The following is a 15,673-nucleotide window of genomic DNA, read 5'->3' on the forward strand; positions in this document are numbered from 1 at the left end:
TGCCTCTTTACTTGGTTCAATTGACCTTAAGTGTATTGAAAACAACCTTCTCCTGCCAAATGTAGTACCAGCCCTTTTATCCCTTCTTCATGCGACTCTACTGCCCATCATAAGCTGCACTTGAAGACAAAACCTTTACTCCCCCCTGATAGTAACAGAAAGCAACAGAGTACCTTTTGTTACATGCGCGTAAAGCCCCCAGTTGCCACTCATTCAAGCCGTCTTCAAGCCCGTCCTGGGAACGACCAACAATGGCTTCCACCTGACAACCCATCTTCGTTTGCAAGTATTCGGGCCAGCTTGCGTCCCAGAACCCCGAAACAGTCAAATTCTCCAATCCTTGAATGGTTCCCAATGCATGCATAAATTCACGAGAAACTCCGTAACCCTTGAAATCCTCCCTGACAGGCCATATCATGAATGGGAAGTCCCAGTTGATCCCGAATTCGATTTCGATCTTTCGTAATCCACTTGCTTCCTCAGCCAACGTGTGAAGAAGTTCCAGCCAGGAAGAGAGCTTCGAATCCCACTTGACGGAGAAATTGAGATATCGGAGCGACTTGAGATTCGAATGACCGATCTGGGTGATGTATTGAAGCACCCGTTCGGGTTCGATAATTTGGAAGACATTCTGCGAGTACAGTATCGGGTTCGCTTCGTTGTATACTTCTCTGCAGGTTCGTACTATACCTGCAGTCATCGTCTCAACCCAAAGCCTGTGAAATTTATCTAGCGAAATCTTCATCTGATTAGTGTTCCTGACAGCATCTGGAATTCCACACGGAGAGCCGGGAAGCCGGCTTACGAGCAGTAGATCGTAGATTTGAAGACGGATCTCGACTGGTAAACTCATGAAGGGGAATTTATGAGATTCGCCTGCGAATTGGGTGTTGCTGATAAGTTCATTGCTGCTCGAGAATATCTTGCTTTCTGGCACCGAGGAATTCCCTTCTTTGCCATCGCGCTGCTCCTGTGTTTTTATTCTGCGGGTCAAATCACTGCGATCTATCGGCTTTCTGATCCTAGAATTCGAAAGAACCGCATCTTTGCCATTACGTGTTCCAGGTGATTTGATTGTGGTTGAAGGTTCACCGTCAGGAGTGCCAACACAGAAGAACAGTTTCGCGGCCTGCTTCCAACTGGACATCGTCTGATTTTTCGAAGGCGCCATGTTTCAGGTCCAGTTTATGAGAGATAATTGAGGACTGAAGTTGCAGGTGACCAGATGAAGACGTTGCCTGGAGCAATGAAGTATGCTGGTCGCGCTAAAATGTGGTGAATTGTTGTGACTTAAAAATCAACAACACGAATTCACCTTTGCCTTGGCTTGAATTGACGAACCCGATATTTCAATATCCTAGAGAGGTTAAAAAAAACAGTTGTAACAATAGCACCGCAAAATGGGGAAAAAGAAAAGAAAAAAGGGCTTTACTAGGGTACAGACTACAGTCGCTTTTTTGATAAAGTGAAGTTACTTTATTAAAAAGTAAAAGAGTAAGGTTAATACAATCTACTATAATAAGCTTATAAAGTAAGTATATAAGATATTATATACTAGATATAAGAATATTATCCCTATAGAGTATTCTATTAATATATTAAGGTCTTTTCACTATTTTACTACTCCACAATAGCGCTACTTTATCATAATTTATATTTTATAATATATTACTACTAATTCCCAACAAACCTCGAAAACATCACGACACTTACACACAATTGTTCCAAACTATATTCATTTCACGATTAAAAGAGACCTCATTCTTGTGTAGCTAACACAAGATGCACTTTCTAATCAGACTCCAAACAAACGTCTTAAAAAAGGTCAGACTTCACATTTTAAAAAACCCCGCAATCTCTCATGAGCGAGAAAACAGTTTTTTTTTAAGTCCTTTTCGTCTTTTAGAGATTTAGCAAAAATACGAACCTAATAACCCACCACAGTGCCTCTCCTTGAGCAATGAATAAGTAGTTTCGAATTCCACCTGTCACACAACAAACAATAATGAGGATTATTCATCTCTCTTAAAGTAGTAAGCTTAATAACATAAGAAGCCGAATAACTTAACACCTAAAAGCTCTTCAGCGGGTGGAAATAAGTTGTACGAGACTGCGGGTCAGTTTATAGAAGTGTAGTCGTTTTACACATACTTACTCACTCCGCAAGTTACATTTCCAACTAGTATCCTAGATGCCTCGGACCGCATTTTCTTTGCCGCTACAATAAAAGGCTGGCAACTAGCACGTAATGCAAAACCCGATTAACAGACCACAGAATGACTATTGTTAGCCAAGCATTATACGAGACGGAAAACAGCTCAACGCTATTTCTCAGTTATGATTTATTGAGTCCAAACAAGCACGACTCTGGAGAGACGCCTATGGATATACCTGCTCCCAGTTGTGTGAAGATATTCAAGAAAACGCCTTGTCTAAGTGTACATATCTTTTTCCACTAGCGAGAATTTTGTAACGCCATCTGAGATTCGTAAATTTGACGCCAAAACACCTGTCCAGGTCATTGACCCTCCTTGCCTACACGATTCGAGAAAAGGAAGTTGCACATCATCCGCTCAGGACTCATTTTCTGAGGCCATATCAGTTACTCTTCCATTTCCTCCAATTCCCTTTCTTTAGCCTTGAGGGCTTCTCTCATCCTCTCAGCCTCCCGCTGCAGTAACTCCCTTCTTTCCAACTTCTTCCTCTCCCCATCACTAGTAGCTTCGTGACTGCCTTCTCCGCTGTTTGCAGGACTGACTCCGTAGCTAGGGCTGTTCAACGCGGAATATCGATTTGGACTTAGCCGATCCGATCCTCCACTGCCTCCTGCGTCTAGGTAGTCCGAACTGCCAGGATTGAGTATCGATTTTATAGATGACAAACGTTTGGGCTGAGCGTTAGGATCAAGGTTTGTGGTGTCTTGTTGTTCTGTCTCTAAGGTAGAGAAAGACCGTTTGTGTGAAGGCGATAGAAATGTATTAGGTGACAGGGAAAGTCGACCCGGCTTAGGTGACGGATACGCCGCCATCGGTGGAAGTCTATTTTCGTTGCTCAACGAGTCAGGGTGTTCGAATGAACTACTCGAGTTCGAGATTGAGGCATAAGCCGTGAGATCGTTCCCACCTCTCGCTATTGAGGTAGGCTGAGGTAGCTGTGTGCGAACTTCGTTACGAGATCGGAACCCAAGGTTTATCGACCCATCAGGGTTGGGAGTGCCACGGGTTTCTTGGCTTTCCGGCGATGGGTGATCTGATTCTGGGGACTCCATGTTACTTGCAACGTCAATTTCTGAGGTTTGCCCATCTTTTCCAGCTGGTACAACCCTCTTGCGCCGCTTGATGACGGATTTCTTCATTGCGACAGGTCTATGGACACCATGCAATTTGTAGTAAAGACCTACATAGTCAGTTTTGTAAATTTCAGAGTCCACTAATCACTTACCACAAGCATTGCAAATCGTGTGGCCACTTGCGTCTCTGCGCCATAGTGGCGTAATCGTAGTGCCACAGTTTTGGCAGGCTACGACGACTGTTGTATTCTGAGACTGAATGCTGAGAGCTGCAACGTCAATGGGCGACGGCGCATCCGTTGGATGATCGCTTTGCGAGTCGGCAGCAGACGCAGCAGCTTGGCGATTCTGTGATGATGTGAAGTGTGCACTTTTGGAGACCCTATTATTAAACGCAGGACAGCCACTGCATCCTTCTGCTCCGCCAGTTCCATTGCATCTTCCACCACCAGGACATGATCCATTGGAAGTCTGATCTGCAGCAACGTAGGTTGCTCCAGTCGCAGTATGGCTTGGCGCAACACTACTTGGCGAAGCTCTTGGTTCTGGAGTTCGTTGAGCGATAGGAGTCGCAGTTGAGGAGTGAGTTCTAGGCTTGGTAGGTCTAGCAGCGTTGCGGGCTTTCAAATAGAGACCACACGCATTGCAGATTGTAGCTCCTTGGGGCGACCGTCGCCATAGTGGTGTTCGGCTTGTGCCACAATTACTGTCCACTGTTAGGGTTTATCTTATAGTTTAAAGTCAAGGACTGACCTGCAAACTTGACCTGCCGGAACAGCATCGGACTGAATGGACTGAGCCCGTTGATGAGACTGAGCTGAATCTTGCTGACTTCTTTCTAGCGAGCTAGATCTCGAAGCAATCTCTCGTAGCCGCTGGACGGACGGACTGGTTGACCCTGGGGTCGAAGCATCATATGCTGGCGAAGGTGTACTCCTCGAAGTTTCTCCATCTTGCGCGTTAGGATCGCCTCTTATTCCCTGAGCATGGCCTATCAGATGCTGGGCTAATTCGAGATCCTCCTTCGATGGCTCTTTGGAAGGTAGAACAGTACGAACGTGAAAAGTATCTTTGCGCCGCTGTGGCGTTGCCGAATGTTTGTTGCTCATTGTGCGAGGAGAGCGACCCGACTTGAAGTCAGACACCAAATGTGTGTTATATGCGCAGGACATAGATAAGTGAAAGCCGTGTAAAAAAACGCCAAGCCTAGAGAACCGTTCGTCGCTTTGGTGATACGCCAAAAGAGAGCAATACGAGATCCCTCTTAATAAAATCCACGACGCCGAGAAAAAAGTTGTGGTCAACTTAAGGTCCAAAACTCCGAGCCAAATTCAACTAGATTTTTAGCCAATGGTGATTAGCTGCGTAAAGTAGTCGCCGCGTGTCGCTTTAAAATGAGTAGACAAGATATTTCTTCGTCGCCAGAGAATGCTAATGATCACGGGTTTGTGCAAAAATGATGATATACAATGTCCCGGATCCACGAGTGAGGTGAGGCAACCACGGATCACAGCCTCCCAACACGACGTCGTCCCCGAAGAGTATGACTGCCAAGAATACCTGCAGGTACGTGACGTTGTCCCTGTCGCCTCGAGGTTATTTTGATCTCGAAAACTCCTTCAAAGAGTGTATCGACCAAATTGAAGGTCGGGAGATTGAATGACTGCGAAGAAACTGGAGATACTGTGGCGGTAGCCAGTTCCAATCCACGCCACTGCTTTTCCTCCCCTCCCCTCTCCGCCCCCTCCTCAGTCGGAGCGCTGGGTGTCTAATGGCGTGGTCAGGATCCGATCCGAGTGGTCCAAGATTGGAGGGTGAAATCGATATGTTTTCCCCAGATATTATATATCTTTTTGCGGCTGACGTTGTCGGAAACTCGTCTTTGCGGCGTGGTCTTGACGCTCCAGTCACTTGGCCAAGCGGAGTTCACTCCTGAAGTTGTGTGATTCCAAGATTCTTCTGAGACGGAAGTAAGTCTCGTGATTGAATGGACTTCCTTTTGTACGAGGAAGGTGTTCGAGTCCAAGTATCGGCTTCAGACAGGATGACCGATGAAGGCAGCGGTCAGTGTATGCGTATGTACGTGCAGATGTGAGATGTCAGAGGGAGTCTCTGGCTGGTCCATGGGTTACCCGACACCAACCAATCTCGTAATTCGAGGGTCCAGAACGGTGGAGCGCTGACAATTGACTGTATTTTCATTTGTCGAACGTCGTGCAGGATCCCCATAATTTATACGCTAGACAGGGGTAAAATAACCACGACCCAACGACTTGATTACCTCGAACTAATTGAGGAATTACGATCTCTAGAATACATTTCCTTGGAAAATCAAGCTTGAACAATCGAAAACCACGTAATATGAGACGTATTTCCAACAGAAAACACTGCTAATCAGAAAGTTAGTTATCTAGGCAGAATATCTCCTGCTGCCGATCGTCAACTGTCAACTATCAACAAGTTTACCTAGTAGTAGTCGACGAACTAGTAAATAGATCGACCTGAAAATCTCAAAGCTTTGTTCTATTATCTGGCATAAAGACACTTCTTCGCCTCTATTTCGGGATGGGTTAGACTTTTCGAGTGAAGCGTGAAATCAATGAATACCTGCTTTCAGGTTACTGAACGGTCACTTGGCAAGTGGCAGCGAGAGATAAAACCAAACAATTCAAGACAATCCCAAAACCCAGAAAGCTCATATTGACCACTCCATTCGGTTTTAATGTAATGGAGTCTTGATAAACTACTGAGCAGTGGAACGTGTGGCAGTGCATTTGGCTTGTGACTGCTGATTAGGTATGAATTTGAGGTTCTACCGTTATCGGGAGAACATACTTATACGCTTACCTTCTCGATGGCAATTCCAGTATTTACGCATAGACGTTGTTAGCAATTCATCGATCATGTAGATGTATGAGGGTCTCTGATTGGCCAGACAAATTTCGCGGCACCTGCATGGCTACCTATATTTCAGCTCAGTGCGCCCAGCACCATCTCAGCCTTCTCATATCCATCTCCTCCCATATTTTAATTTCAGTCTGTTTGCAGCCATTCTTCTTCAAAATGCTGAGAATAAATGGTTGCCAAATTGAGTCGGATCGTACGCTCTCATGGGTGCAAGAAAACTCAAACGCAGCAGCTGGTAAGACTGGAGAGCAAGTAGATGAAAGAGAAATTGACCACGAGGATGAAAATCCCGAAACCCTAAGCTACACGACAGCAGAACAAGAAGGAGAAAACGCACTGGTCATTCAAATACGAGGAGATGAGATGCTTCAACACTATCTCTTGCATCAAAATGTTCATGCAATGTGAAGTCTGCAGTTAGTATATCCAGCAGTAGCCTTACCTGTAGCTCTGAGTCTATGATACACGGAGTGAGTTTAACTACCTTTTCAGAGTAAGCCACTTTACCTATTGAAATCGTCAAGTTGAAGCTCCACGCCCATAGTGCCGGAGGAGAGCGGAATAAATGGAGGCTCAGCTTGTAAGCTGTAGCAGCAAATGGTAACTCTGCTGATTTGACGACGATGACAGTTTGTTATCACCAAAGTCGCCTTTTAAAGCGAGTGGAGGCGCCAATGCCTTGGAGGAGTACCTATTAAATGAATGAAATATTCCAGATTTGTGCTTCGAAGCTCGCAGCGACTTGTGGTCTGGAGCTATAGCTTTCCCATCGATAACCAACGGTGTGATTTCTTCTAGGAAACGTAAGTATAACTGCAATTTTAAGCATTCAGGCCACAAGCTGATTGTAGTAATTAGTATGCTACATCATCCGAGTCGACAGGGGCTGGGACTGGGCATGTACACTTGCAATAACCTATGATGCGGATTCCAGAACCGCAAATGCCATTTGTATCGGTCTTCGCCCATACCAAGTGGTGCTTTTGGAGAGATATATCCACAAGAGAAAAGGATGCACCGATAACCCACTCTTTTTAGGTATTGCACTTGCAGATATGACCAAATCCGTCTTGATAGACATGAATCGAAAACATCTAGAAATGTTCTTGAGAATACAAAGCGCCATGAAGACTGACTACTTCGTATCGAAGATGGAGATCGACAGCCATTGGATCTCGTCGAGTTCGCGAGCAAATTGACGGCTTTGTCTACTTCGATTGTTGGAGTCGCTCAGCTTTGGGCGTCACAAAGTCGAGTTGTGAGTTTTCTGATAAAAGAACTAGAAAATTTGAGCAGTAAAGGGATTACTTTCCCCAGAAAGCATGGGATAGACATCCTCTTCCAGCGTTTGAGTTATATTGATCAGGTACTGGAGGCTGAGCGTCAGCATAACAACTATAACAAAGATGTAGCACAGGCGCAAGTTCAAATGGTATGAAAACAGCCTACTCGAGATGCGAGTCCATGTACTAAGTTGCTCTGATAGGTCTACTCACTTACTGCTCAGCGTGATAACGAGTTGAACCTTCGGATCGCAAGGCTATCAAAATACCAGAACGATGTCAGCCTGAAGCTCTCGCAGTTTGCGGTATATGAGGGTCGATTGAACACTAGAATGGCCAAACAATCCCTCCAGTATGGTACAGATATGCAGGTCATTGCCGGTGTCACACTCGTCTTTCTCCCTGGCACCTTCGTCGTTACCCTCTTCAGCGCCAGTTTCTGGGACTTTCAACCAGGAAATACTGGAAGAATAGTGTCGGGATGGGTGTGGTTGTACTTCCTCACGACGATATTGCTAACTTCAGTTGTTTTGTTTGGATGGCAAATATCGTCCAGGTTGAGGAAGAATAAGCTGGAGCTGCCGCCAGAATGGGATTTGCCGATTATTGACGAAAACAATGAAATAGTCGAGAAGAAAGAGGCGTAAAGCTTTGGAATCCTTTGCTTTTTTGCTATGTTTTCTTAGAACCGGAACTAGGAATGATCGTGGGATCCTGTGTATACCACATAAGAGCAAGCGTGAGACTTGGAAGTCGACAGGGCAGGACGATTGAGTAAGCAATAGACAAAAGTAGAGTAGGCTAGACTTACCAATCGGATCTTTTCTAGGCTTGTGATTATACTGTCCCTTGAAGTGATCCGAATCATTTTGAGCACTGATGATGTGCTACTGAAAGAGATGTTTCTCTTCGAGAACTAGAAGAGGGACTAGCCGTCGGCCCGGGAGCGGGAGGCAAACGCCCGAGAATTGATAACAACGACAACCGACTCAGCTCGCAAGCAACCCATATTATTTCAGCCATCAGATTCCTCTCTGACGAAGTAAGATCAAGATGATTTGCTGCTCTGCCGATCGGCATGCAAACTGCCGCATTGTTTTTAGTATAAACAAATCAGGCGAGAAGGTGTTGACCTGGGAGTCCAATCGAAACAACGCCTTCGGGTCCCCACAAACGAACAGACAATGTTTGGCATCAGATCGGCGGAGCCAAGTCTGAGGCTCTTGGTGGATCAGAAATGCTGAAAATGTCTCTCTTTTGCGCATACTTTTCTATGGTCGCAAGACTTTTGAAGATAGTCTCTCGTTCTTTTTACCCGTGCATTGTTCGCTCGGAGCTTTCTTTCAGGGGTAATCTCGCTTCGCTGGAAGCTTAATGAAACCCGGTAAGTTTCTTAAATCGACTGCTCGGCATCTCTCAAGCCACCACCTGCTCAAAGAGCCAGTATGGTTGTGTGTGAGAGGCCAATTCTCAGACTTCCATGAGACAAATCGTCTTGGTAGAGAATTGGCGGTCCGGTAAACATTCGCCTTCTTTGACTTGCTGAGTCGTCTGCCATTGATCTACGCCATGCATTTCGAGAATTACGGGGTAGTCTTCTGTATCACGAAACGCCTGCTTGGATACGCGTTCACGCAAGTATGGCGCGATGGGGCTGCTTTTCTATCTTCCCTTTCTCGCTATGCTTTGCTTCCATTCCACAGATCCATGAAGCGTCATTGTTTTGCGCGGGCGATTTTATATCCTGTACAAGCGCCGACGTCCTTACGCACGGTGTAGCTCGCCCCGCACCTGTTTCCATTCCCTTTTCATACCATCTGGACGCTCTTTCTGTATGTTCTGCTGTTTTTCGATTCTGCTTCTGTAAGTGCCGGTCACGCTCTTTTCGATTCACACGCTCTTTCAAATTATACGGCTGGACTGTTGGAATTTTAAAGCTTTTTGGTTTCGAAGATTTGTTTGTTCGACGGGCTTGGCTCCCAGTATTGAAGTTTGAAGTTATAACATATCAGGATGAGGGACTTATTAAGGATATCAGCGTTGGCTGTAGCTGGTCTGGCTGGCTTGACGCAGGTATGGTGACCTTGGACAACAAATTTTGTAGATGTTAACCCTCGCTAGGCCGACTTAAATGTGCGAGGAGGACTAGAAGACCTTCTGGGGGCGTTAGGCGCCTTGGACGGAGGAGCAAAGGCTGGATCTGGAGCAACAAGTATATCTCTTGTCGCCGCCGGAGCAGTGACAAAGACAATCACCGCCGCGGAAAATAGTAATAAAGCACAAAACAGTACATGTCCTGCGGCGGAAGAGAAGACTGTGACAGTTACCCAGCAAGTAGCGGCGGCGGCAGCAGCAGCGTCTGGAGACCCGTAGGATACCTCTATTTCATGCTCATATAAAGCATATGCTGATTACCTTAGTGCTGTACAACTGTCATTTCTCACCACGACAATATTCGGTACAGGTGCACCACCGACGGTTACAGTCACTCCTCTTCCACTGACGGTCACACAAATGGTTACTGTTACGGTCAATAACGCTGCTGCAGCAGGTGTAAACCCACCAGCAGGAATGGTAGCTGGATCAGGAAGCGCTCCCGTCGTGGCTCTCACCACTGCTATGCAAGGACCACCATCAGCGCCAGCAGCCCAACCGGGAGCAGCCCAGCCTGCACCCAATCCAGCTCCCCAACCAGCACCAGCGGCCGGGGCTCCAGGTGTAAATCCTCCTCCAGGAGCAGTACCAAGTGGAAATCCAGCTGCCGCCGCCGCTCCTATAAACTCGGCGACACTTACTACAGCGAATATTGTTAGTAAAGGGCAACCGGCCGCGGCCACTCCAGCTGGTAAGAGCACTTTCTCATGTTCTATAGAGTTCTATAAAGATTCCTTAGATGTCTCATATCGCATACTGAATTCTTAACTGACATCACTCAATAGCGGTCCAATCACAAGCCGTGGGAGCTCCAGGAGCCATCGCCTCTGGGACCGGAGTAACGCAAGCAAACGGCCAATGTGACTGTCAATGTCTCTGCGGCGCAGGTTCCTTTTCCAATGTCATGGCAGGCGCAGGATCCATCCCTAATATGGCTGCTATGAACCCGCCAGCAGCATCGTCTATGCAAATCCCAGGAGCCTCAACTTTCACCACAGCCAGAATCGTCTCACAAGGTCCGCCTGCAGCAGGAGTTCAAAGCGCCGCTCCAGCTGCTACGCCCGCTATATCCAGTGCTCAAGCAGCTGCGAGTCCTGTGAGCGCCGCCGGGCCATCGAAAGCGCTGACGACCGATCCCCTCATTTCTACTGGCGTTCCAGCAGCAGGAGCTCCAGCTCAAAGTGCTGCCCCTCCTGCTGTGCCCGCTATATCGAGCGCTATTCCTGCAGGAGCACCTCCAGCTACTTTGGTAGCATCTAGTCCGACACCCAGCAGTTTAGCACCATCTAGTGCTATTGCAGCTTCAGCAGTAGCCGAATCATCTTCAAAGAGTCTCCCCACGATTCCAATTCCACAAGCTCTATCAGCAGTAGCGCCATCTTCCACCATTTCGCTGTCTGTATCTTCGACTCCAGGACCAGTAACTGTTCCCGAAGCTACGCCAGCAGCAGCAGCAGCACCCGCACAGCCCAATCCGATTAATATCAGTACGTTCAAACTGGAGAGTAGTCTGCAGTTGGGAAGTCTGGCGGCAGCCACTATTGCTGTTCAATAAAAGGTTCAAGCGTGAAGCAGGTCGAGGAGGAGTGATTACTTAATGGATGATTTGATGAAATGGGTTGTGTATATTGAAGTTTCTTTAGATTATACCAAGTATGCGTCAGCAAATAGGTTTCTTTTATTTCGTACAGGGTTGAAGTCACAGGTGACCGGAGGCTCTGGGAAGTTGTATCGGATGGGGTTTGCATTGGAACTCGGGGCGCTGAAATATTGTAGATATCGTTCACTTCTGAAACAAAAACTTAAACTGAGAAATTATGTTGGTTTAATCATGCGCTTTTGATTTTGGAGTGCTGTCTGATGCGGCATCCGGGGTATCTCTAGGTGTTGGTGTAGCAGATGATTCTTTTGACGCTTTTAAAGCTTCGAGACGTCGTTTCTTTGCCTGCGTCTTGCTCAGAGGCGGTGTACTTTCCGGTGTGCCATTTTCGACTTTACGTTTGCCTTTTCCTTTCTTACCTTCCCCATTTCCATTTGCATTTTCCTTCGCCTTGCTTGCGGAAGCAGGTCTCTCTCCACCATAAACAACATCAACAACCCCTCTGAAGCCTCTCCTCTTGATACCTTCATTAACAACCACGCTTCTGGGATTCCCACTCATTGATTCCACGCCTCTTTCACTCCCCAAGCCCCAAATACTTAATAAGTTTACCACGTCAGCCGGTGCCCTAACCCCAAGAACGTCTTGCGCTTCGCTGCTAATAATCAACCCTCTCCCTCGTGTACCCCTTATGATCGCCATCGCATTACTTATGAAATTCCTCCTAGCTGCAGAATCTCCTGAAGTCGCTTGTGCATAATTCAGCTCTATCCTGACCCCCCTCGTAACCGCAGTCATCAATGGCTTCGGCTTGAAATGCCAGCTGAATTTCTGTGTAAGATCTAAACTTAGAATGCTTATCTCAGGCATCGTATTACAAGCACTCAAGTATGCTTTCTCAGTTGTAGGTCGTAGGGCTAGGATATCGAATGCCTGAGCAAGAGCTGTGAGCCGTGGATTCTGCGCTGGGTCGGAAAGGATGAGCGTGCATCTTCGTAGTATGGTGGTGTTTGGAGGTGTTGGAATACTGAGAGGGATTGGATTGGTAATTTGGGAGGGGAGAGAGGAAGCGTTCAAGAAGTGTGAAAGCGCGATAGTCTCATAGCCTAATGAGTTGAGGAAGTTGATTGTGCGGGAGAGGGTAGCTGGCGGGGTTGATGATGTCCATGGGACATTGAGGTCGTATATCATTCTGGGTTGATTGCGGATGGCAGATGCGGCTACTGCTCGATGTGATTTTTTGTTATATTTGGGGGACGTCCCGCGTCCTCGATCGCGTCGCCTAGTTCGACAAAAGGTGACTCAAAGTTGAAGTGACAGGAGATGATTGTCGCATGTCAGAGCAACCGCATCAAATTCTCGAAAGTCTGGGGTAAAGCGGGTCCACCTCGCTGGGCCGCACCGCCACAGAATGAGGCTGCGAGCAAGCTTCCATCGCGAATGTCAACACCGAGGTGATATATTATCCAGCGAGCAACCACTCACTTCAGCCGCAACCCAGCATCGGTGCTTTACATATCTGGCACGTATCCTGCAGCTCATAACAAGCGCGACCCATCATTCCAGGCCAACAACATATGGGAAACCCCTGGACTTGAACTCCTCGAACGCCGAAATATAATCGCACACAAAATGGCTACCGGCATGGCTCAGAGAGAGTTGGAGAGTCAACTCAAGGCTCTGTTGAAGGTTGTGGGAGATAAGGACTCGGCACCGGCAGCTATCACAATTCTAGAAACGTTGAAGAGAGATGTCAAGCCTACGGAGGAGCTTCTTAGAGTATGTCCTGTGTTTGTCAAACACATTCCAGAAGCACGCATGTTGTCTTCTGAGCATGCTAGAGCATGAATAAGACTAACCCTTATCCAGGCAACAAAAGCTGGTATGATTGTTGCGAAACAGAAAGGCAACCAGAACAAAGACATCGCTAGACTTGCTGCCGAAGTTATTGGAAAGTGGAAAAGGGCAGTTCAGATCCAGCAAGCCGAAGCAAAGAAACAGAAAATGTCAGGATCATCGCCACCAAAAGCCGAGGCCACCTCTTCGCCAGCACCAGCATCCAAAGGAGATAAATACACCGGCGATGTATCCAAACGACGTTGGGAAACGGATAAGGTCGACACGAAACGAACCGGAGTACCCACACGCGATGCCTGCATTGGTTTAATATACAACGGACTGGCTTTCATGTCGGATGCGAGTCCCACCCAGGTTATCGCAAAGGCAATGGAAGTCGAAAAAGCTGCATACGAGTCTCACAAGGGCGACAACTCAGACTACCGAGCGAAACTTCGATCGCTATTCCAGAATCTTAAGAACAAGGACAACAGGGAACTTGGTATTCAAGTGTTATCTGGGGACATCCTTCCTTCTAAATTTGTTGTAATGACACACGACGAATTGAAGTCTGCCAAGCGAATCGAGGAAGATAAGAAGCTAAATTACGAGAACATGAAAATGGCACAGGTTCCGATGGCAGAAAAGAGTATCAGTGATGCCTTGAGATGTGGTAGATGTGGACAAAAGAAAGTCTCGTACAGTCAAGCACAAACTAGAAGTGCTGATGAACCGATGACTACCTTCTGTGAGTGCACAGTCTGTGGTAATCGCTGGAAGGTAAGTAATCTACTGTCGTTTTCGGATACATTACTAATAAGAAAAGTTCTCTTGAATCTTCGTTCAATGCTGCCTATTTATTTTCTTGCTCACCTTTGAGGATGGTTTTGGAGTTCAGGGGGTTGCACAGGAGAGTGCAAAGGATAGATTCGATTTGACAGGGCAATCATCCAATGCGTTGAGTGGCTTGATAGAAACGTACAAGAGAGCGTGTCACTCTCTTCTTTCAAGGTGTCAGTGGCGTACTCTACTAATACGATGAGAACAACTCTTGAGAGTATTACTTTAGTCCGTAGCGGTCAGCATTATTTAGCACCATATGTCGGTCTTGATAGATTCGTTATTACGAACGGAAGTCAGCGATTATTTTCTTATATTCATCTTATTACTTTAGTGAAAGCAATTCTATCAAATCATCTTGGTCATGTCCTTCTTCAAGTCCAGCTTCACCAACCTTCTTCCAGAACTTGCTGAGATGTCGGGTACCACTATCACACAATATCGTAACAACCCGGCTCCCCTTGGGCATCTGTAAGGCGGTAGCAACCGCTGCTACACAATTGACGGCACTACTACTTCCAACGAAGATACCATCTTTCTCAACTAACCATCTCGCCATTTTAAATGCTTGAATGTCGGTGACTTTGACAGCATCATCAATTAACTCTCTTCCAGCTTCGAAATTTTCGGTAAGTCGGTTCAGCCCAATACCCTCTACGATGGTATCGACTTGCTGTCGTCGACGAGTGCCTTCTCTCTCGGTATTGGAAAACATCACCCCATTCTTGACTTTGTTATACAAACCGCTTCCCTCTGGGTCTGCGAGAACTACTTTGAGCTCATTGCTCATGCCCATGTTTTGCTTCAAATACAGTGCAACACCTGAGATTGTTCCACCAGTTCCAGCACCGGCAACAAAAGCGTCTACCTAAACATGTGTTAGCAAGCGAAGTCGTGAGGCGATGAGTTTGATCATACATGTCCTCCGGTCTGTTGCCAAATCTCAGGTCCCGTAGTCTGAAGATGAGCTTTGTAATTCGCTCCAGATTCGAACTGATCAGCAAAGAATCCCTTACTAGAAGTCCCACTTGAATTCGTATGCTCCTTTGCTCTCGTCCTAGCAAGATTGACAAAATGTTCAGTCGAAGTAATTGGCGCCGGAGTAACTCGCTCAACAGTAGCGCCCAGATGCGTCAACAAATCGCTCTTCTCAGTACTCTGATCATTGGGCATACAAATATAAGCTTTATACCCCTTTGCCCTCGCCAAAGTAGCCAGCGAAATCCCCGTTGATCCAACCGTACCCTCATAAATAGTATCTCCCTGTCCAGGAGTCAAAAGTCCTTCCTCCTCAGCCATCTTGATCATATTCAACGCCACCCTATCCTTTGGACTATTCCCAGCCCCATTCAGAAACTCAGCCTTGGCAAGAATCAAACACCCCGTAGCTTCTGATAAACTCCTGATTTTGAAAAGTGGAGTGTTGCCGATACATCCTTCTATACCTTCTGGTATTGGTGGCGCTGGCAAGCTGCTTCTTGAGTTTCTTGCACTTTTGGAGTGGTCTTCTAGACTCAGAGGCGCGGCTGCAAGATATGTGCTCCCTGGTCGTGAGTCTGCGGGATTGTAGGGTTGACCTCGTCGGCGCTGATATCTGCGTTCTAGATCTGGGTAAAAGTCTTTGAAGCCCAAGGTCGCAAGTATACCAGCCACAAATGCGATTGCTACGGCTGCACTGCCGTAGGCTTTTGGGTGGTTTGTCATAGACATCTTTCTACTGTTCGATCATCTCAGCTTAGATCTTAAACCTGCTCTCATAATTTC

The 15,673-nt window shown here is 46.7% G+C and overlaps 7 protein-coding genes across 7 annotated transcripts; 3 read left to right on the forward strand and 4 right to left on the reverse strand.

Annotated features, from left to right (window-relative positions):
- Positions 1 to 97: 97 nt before the first annotated feature.
- On the reverse strand, positions 98 to 1,171 carry GLAREA_08369 (uncharacterized protein; the record flags this gene model as incomplete). Its single annotated transcript, XM_008090414.1, has 1 exon — positions 98 to 1,171. One exon carries the CDS (start codon positions 1,169 to 1,171, stop codon positions 98 to 100), a length of 1,074 nt encoding a protein of 357 aa, XP_008088605.1.
- A 1,431-nt stretch (positions 1,172 to 2,602) lies between these two features.
- GLAREA_08370 (Glucocorticoid receptor-like (DNA-binding)) lies at positions 2,603 to 4,398 on the reverse strand (the record flags this gene model as incomplete). The annotated part of the gene is made up of 3 exons (XM_008090415.1): positions 2,603 to 3,396; positions 3,442 to 3,995; positions 4,043 to 4,398. The coding sequence occupies 3 exons, from the start codon at positions 4,396 to 4,398 to the stop codon at positions 2,603 to 2,605; spliced, it is 1,704 nt and encodes a 567-aa protein (XP_008088606.1).
- A 1,954-nt stretch (positions 4,399 to 6,352) lies between these two features.
- GLAREA_08371 (uncharacterized protein) lies at positions 6,353 to 8,126 on the forward strand (the record flags this gene model as incomplete). The annotated part of the gene is made up of 8 exons (XM_008090416.1): positions 6,353 to 6,600; positions 6,741 to 6,776; positions 6,827 to 6,883; positions 6,935 to 6,999; positions 7,055 to 7,234; positions 7,348 to 7,454; positions 7,542 to 7,628; positions 7,683 to 8,126. 8 exons carry the CDS (start codon positions 6,353 to 6,355, stop codon positions 8,124 to 8,126), a joined length of 1,224 nt encoding a protein of 407 aa, XP_008088607.1.
- A 1,366-nt stretch (positions 8,127 to 9,492) lies between these two features.
- GLAREA_08372 (uncharacterized protein) lies at positions 9,493 to 11,188 on the forward strand (the record flags this gene model as incomplete). Its single annotated transcript, XM_008090417.1, has 4 exons — positions 9,493 to 9,552; positions 9,601 to 9,848; positions 9,900 to 10,324; positions 10,419 to 11,188. The coding sequence occupies 4 exons, from the start codon at positions 9,493 to 9,495 to the stop codon at positions 11,186 to 11,188; spliced, it is 1,503 nt and encodes a 500-aa protein (XP_008088608.1).
- A 270-nt stretch (positions 11,189 to 11,458) lies between these two features.
- GLAREA_08373 (PHP) lies at positions 11,459 to 12,424 on the reverse strand (the record flags this gene model as incomplete). The annotated part of the gene is made up of 1 exon (XM_008090418.1): positions 11,459 to 12,424. The coding sequence occupies one exon, from the start codon at positions 12,422 to 12,424 to the stop codon at positions 11,459 to 11,461; it is 966 nt and encodes a 321-aa protein (XP_008088609.1).
- Positions 12,425 to 12,865: 441 nt separating this feature from the next.
- Positions 12,866 to 13,904, forward strand: GLAREA_08374 (Elongation factor TFIIS 2; the record flags this gene model as incomplete). Its single annotated transcript, XM_008090419.1, has 3 exons — positions 12,866 to 13,012; positions 13,103 to 13,849; positions 13,896 to 13,904. 3 exons carry the CDS (start codon positions 12,866 to 12,868, stop codon positions 13,902 to 13,904), a joined length of 903 nt encoding a protein of 300 aa, XP_008088610.1.
- Positions 13,905 to 14,234: 330 nt separating this feature from the next.
- GLAREA_08375 (Tryptophan synthase beta subunit-like PLP-dependent enzyme) lies at positions 14,235 to 15,619 on the reverse strand (the record flags this gene model as incomplete). The annotated part of the gene is made up of 2 exons (XM_008090420.1): positions 14,235 to 14,777; positions 14,828 to 15,619. 2 exons carry the CDS (start codon positions 15,617 to 15,619, stop codon positions 14,235 to 14,237), a joined length of 1,335 nt encoding a protein of 444 aa, XP_008088611.1.
- Between the last annotated feature and the right edge of the window lie 54 nt (positions 15,620 to 15,673).

The sequence above is a fragment of the Glarea lozoyensis genome (genome assembly GCF_000409485.1).
Source record: "Glarea lozoyensis ATCC 20868 chromosome Unknown GLAREA9, whole genome shotgun sequence".
Classification (NCBI taxonomy): Eukaryota; Fungi; Ascomycota; class Leotiomycetes; order Helotiales; family Helotiaceae; genus Glarea; species Glarea lozoyensis.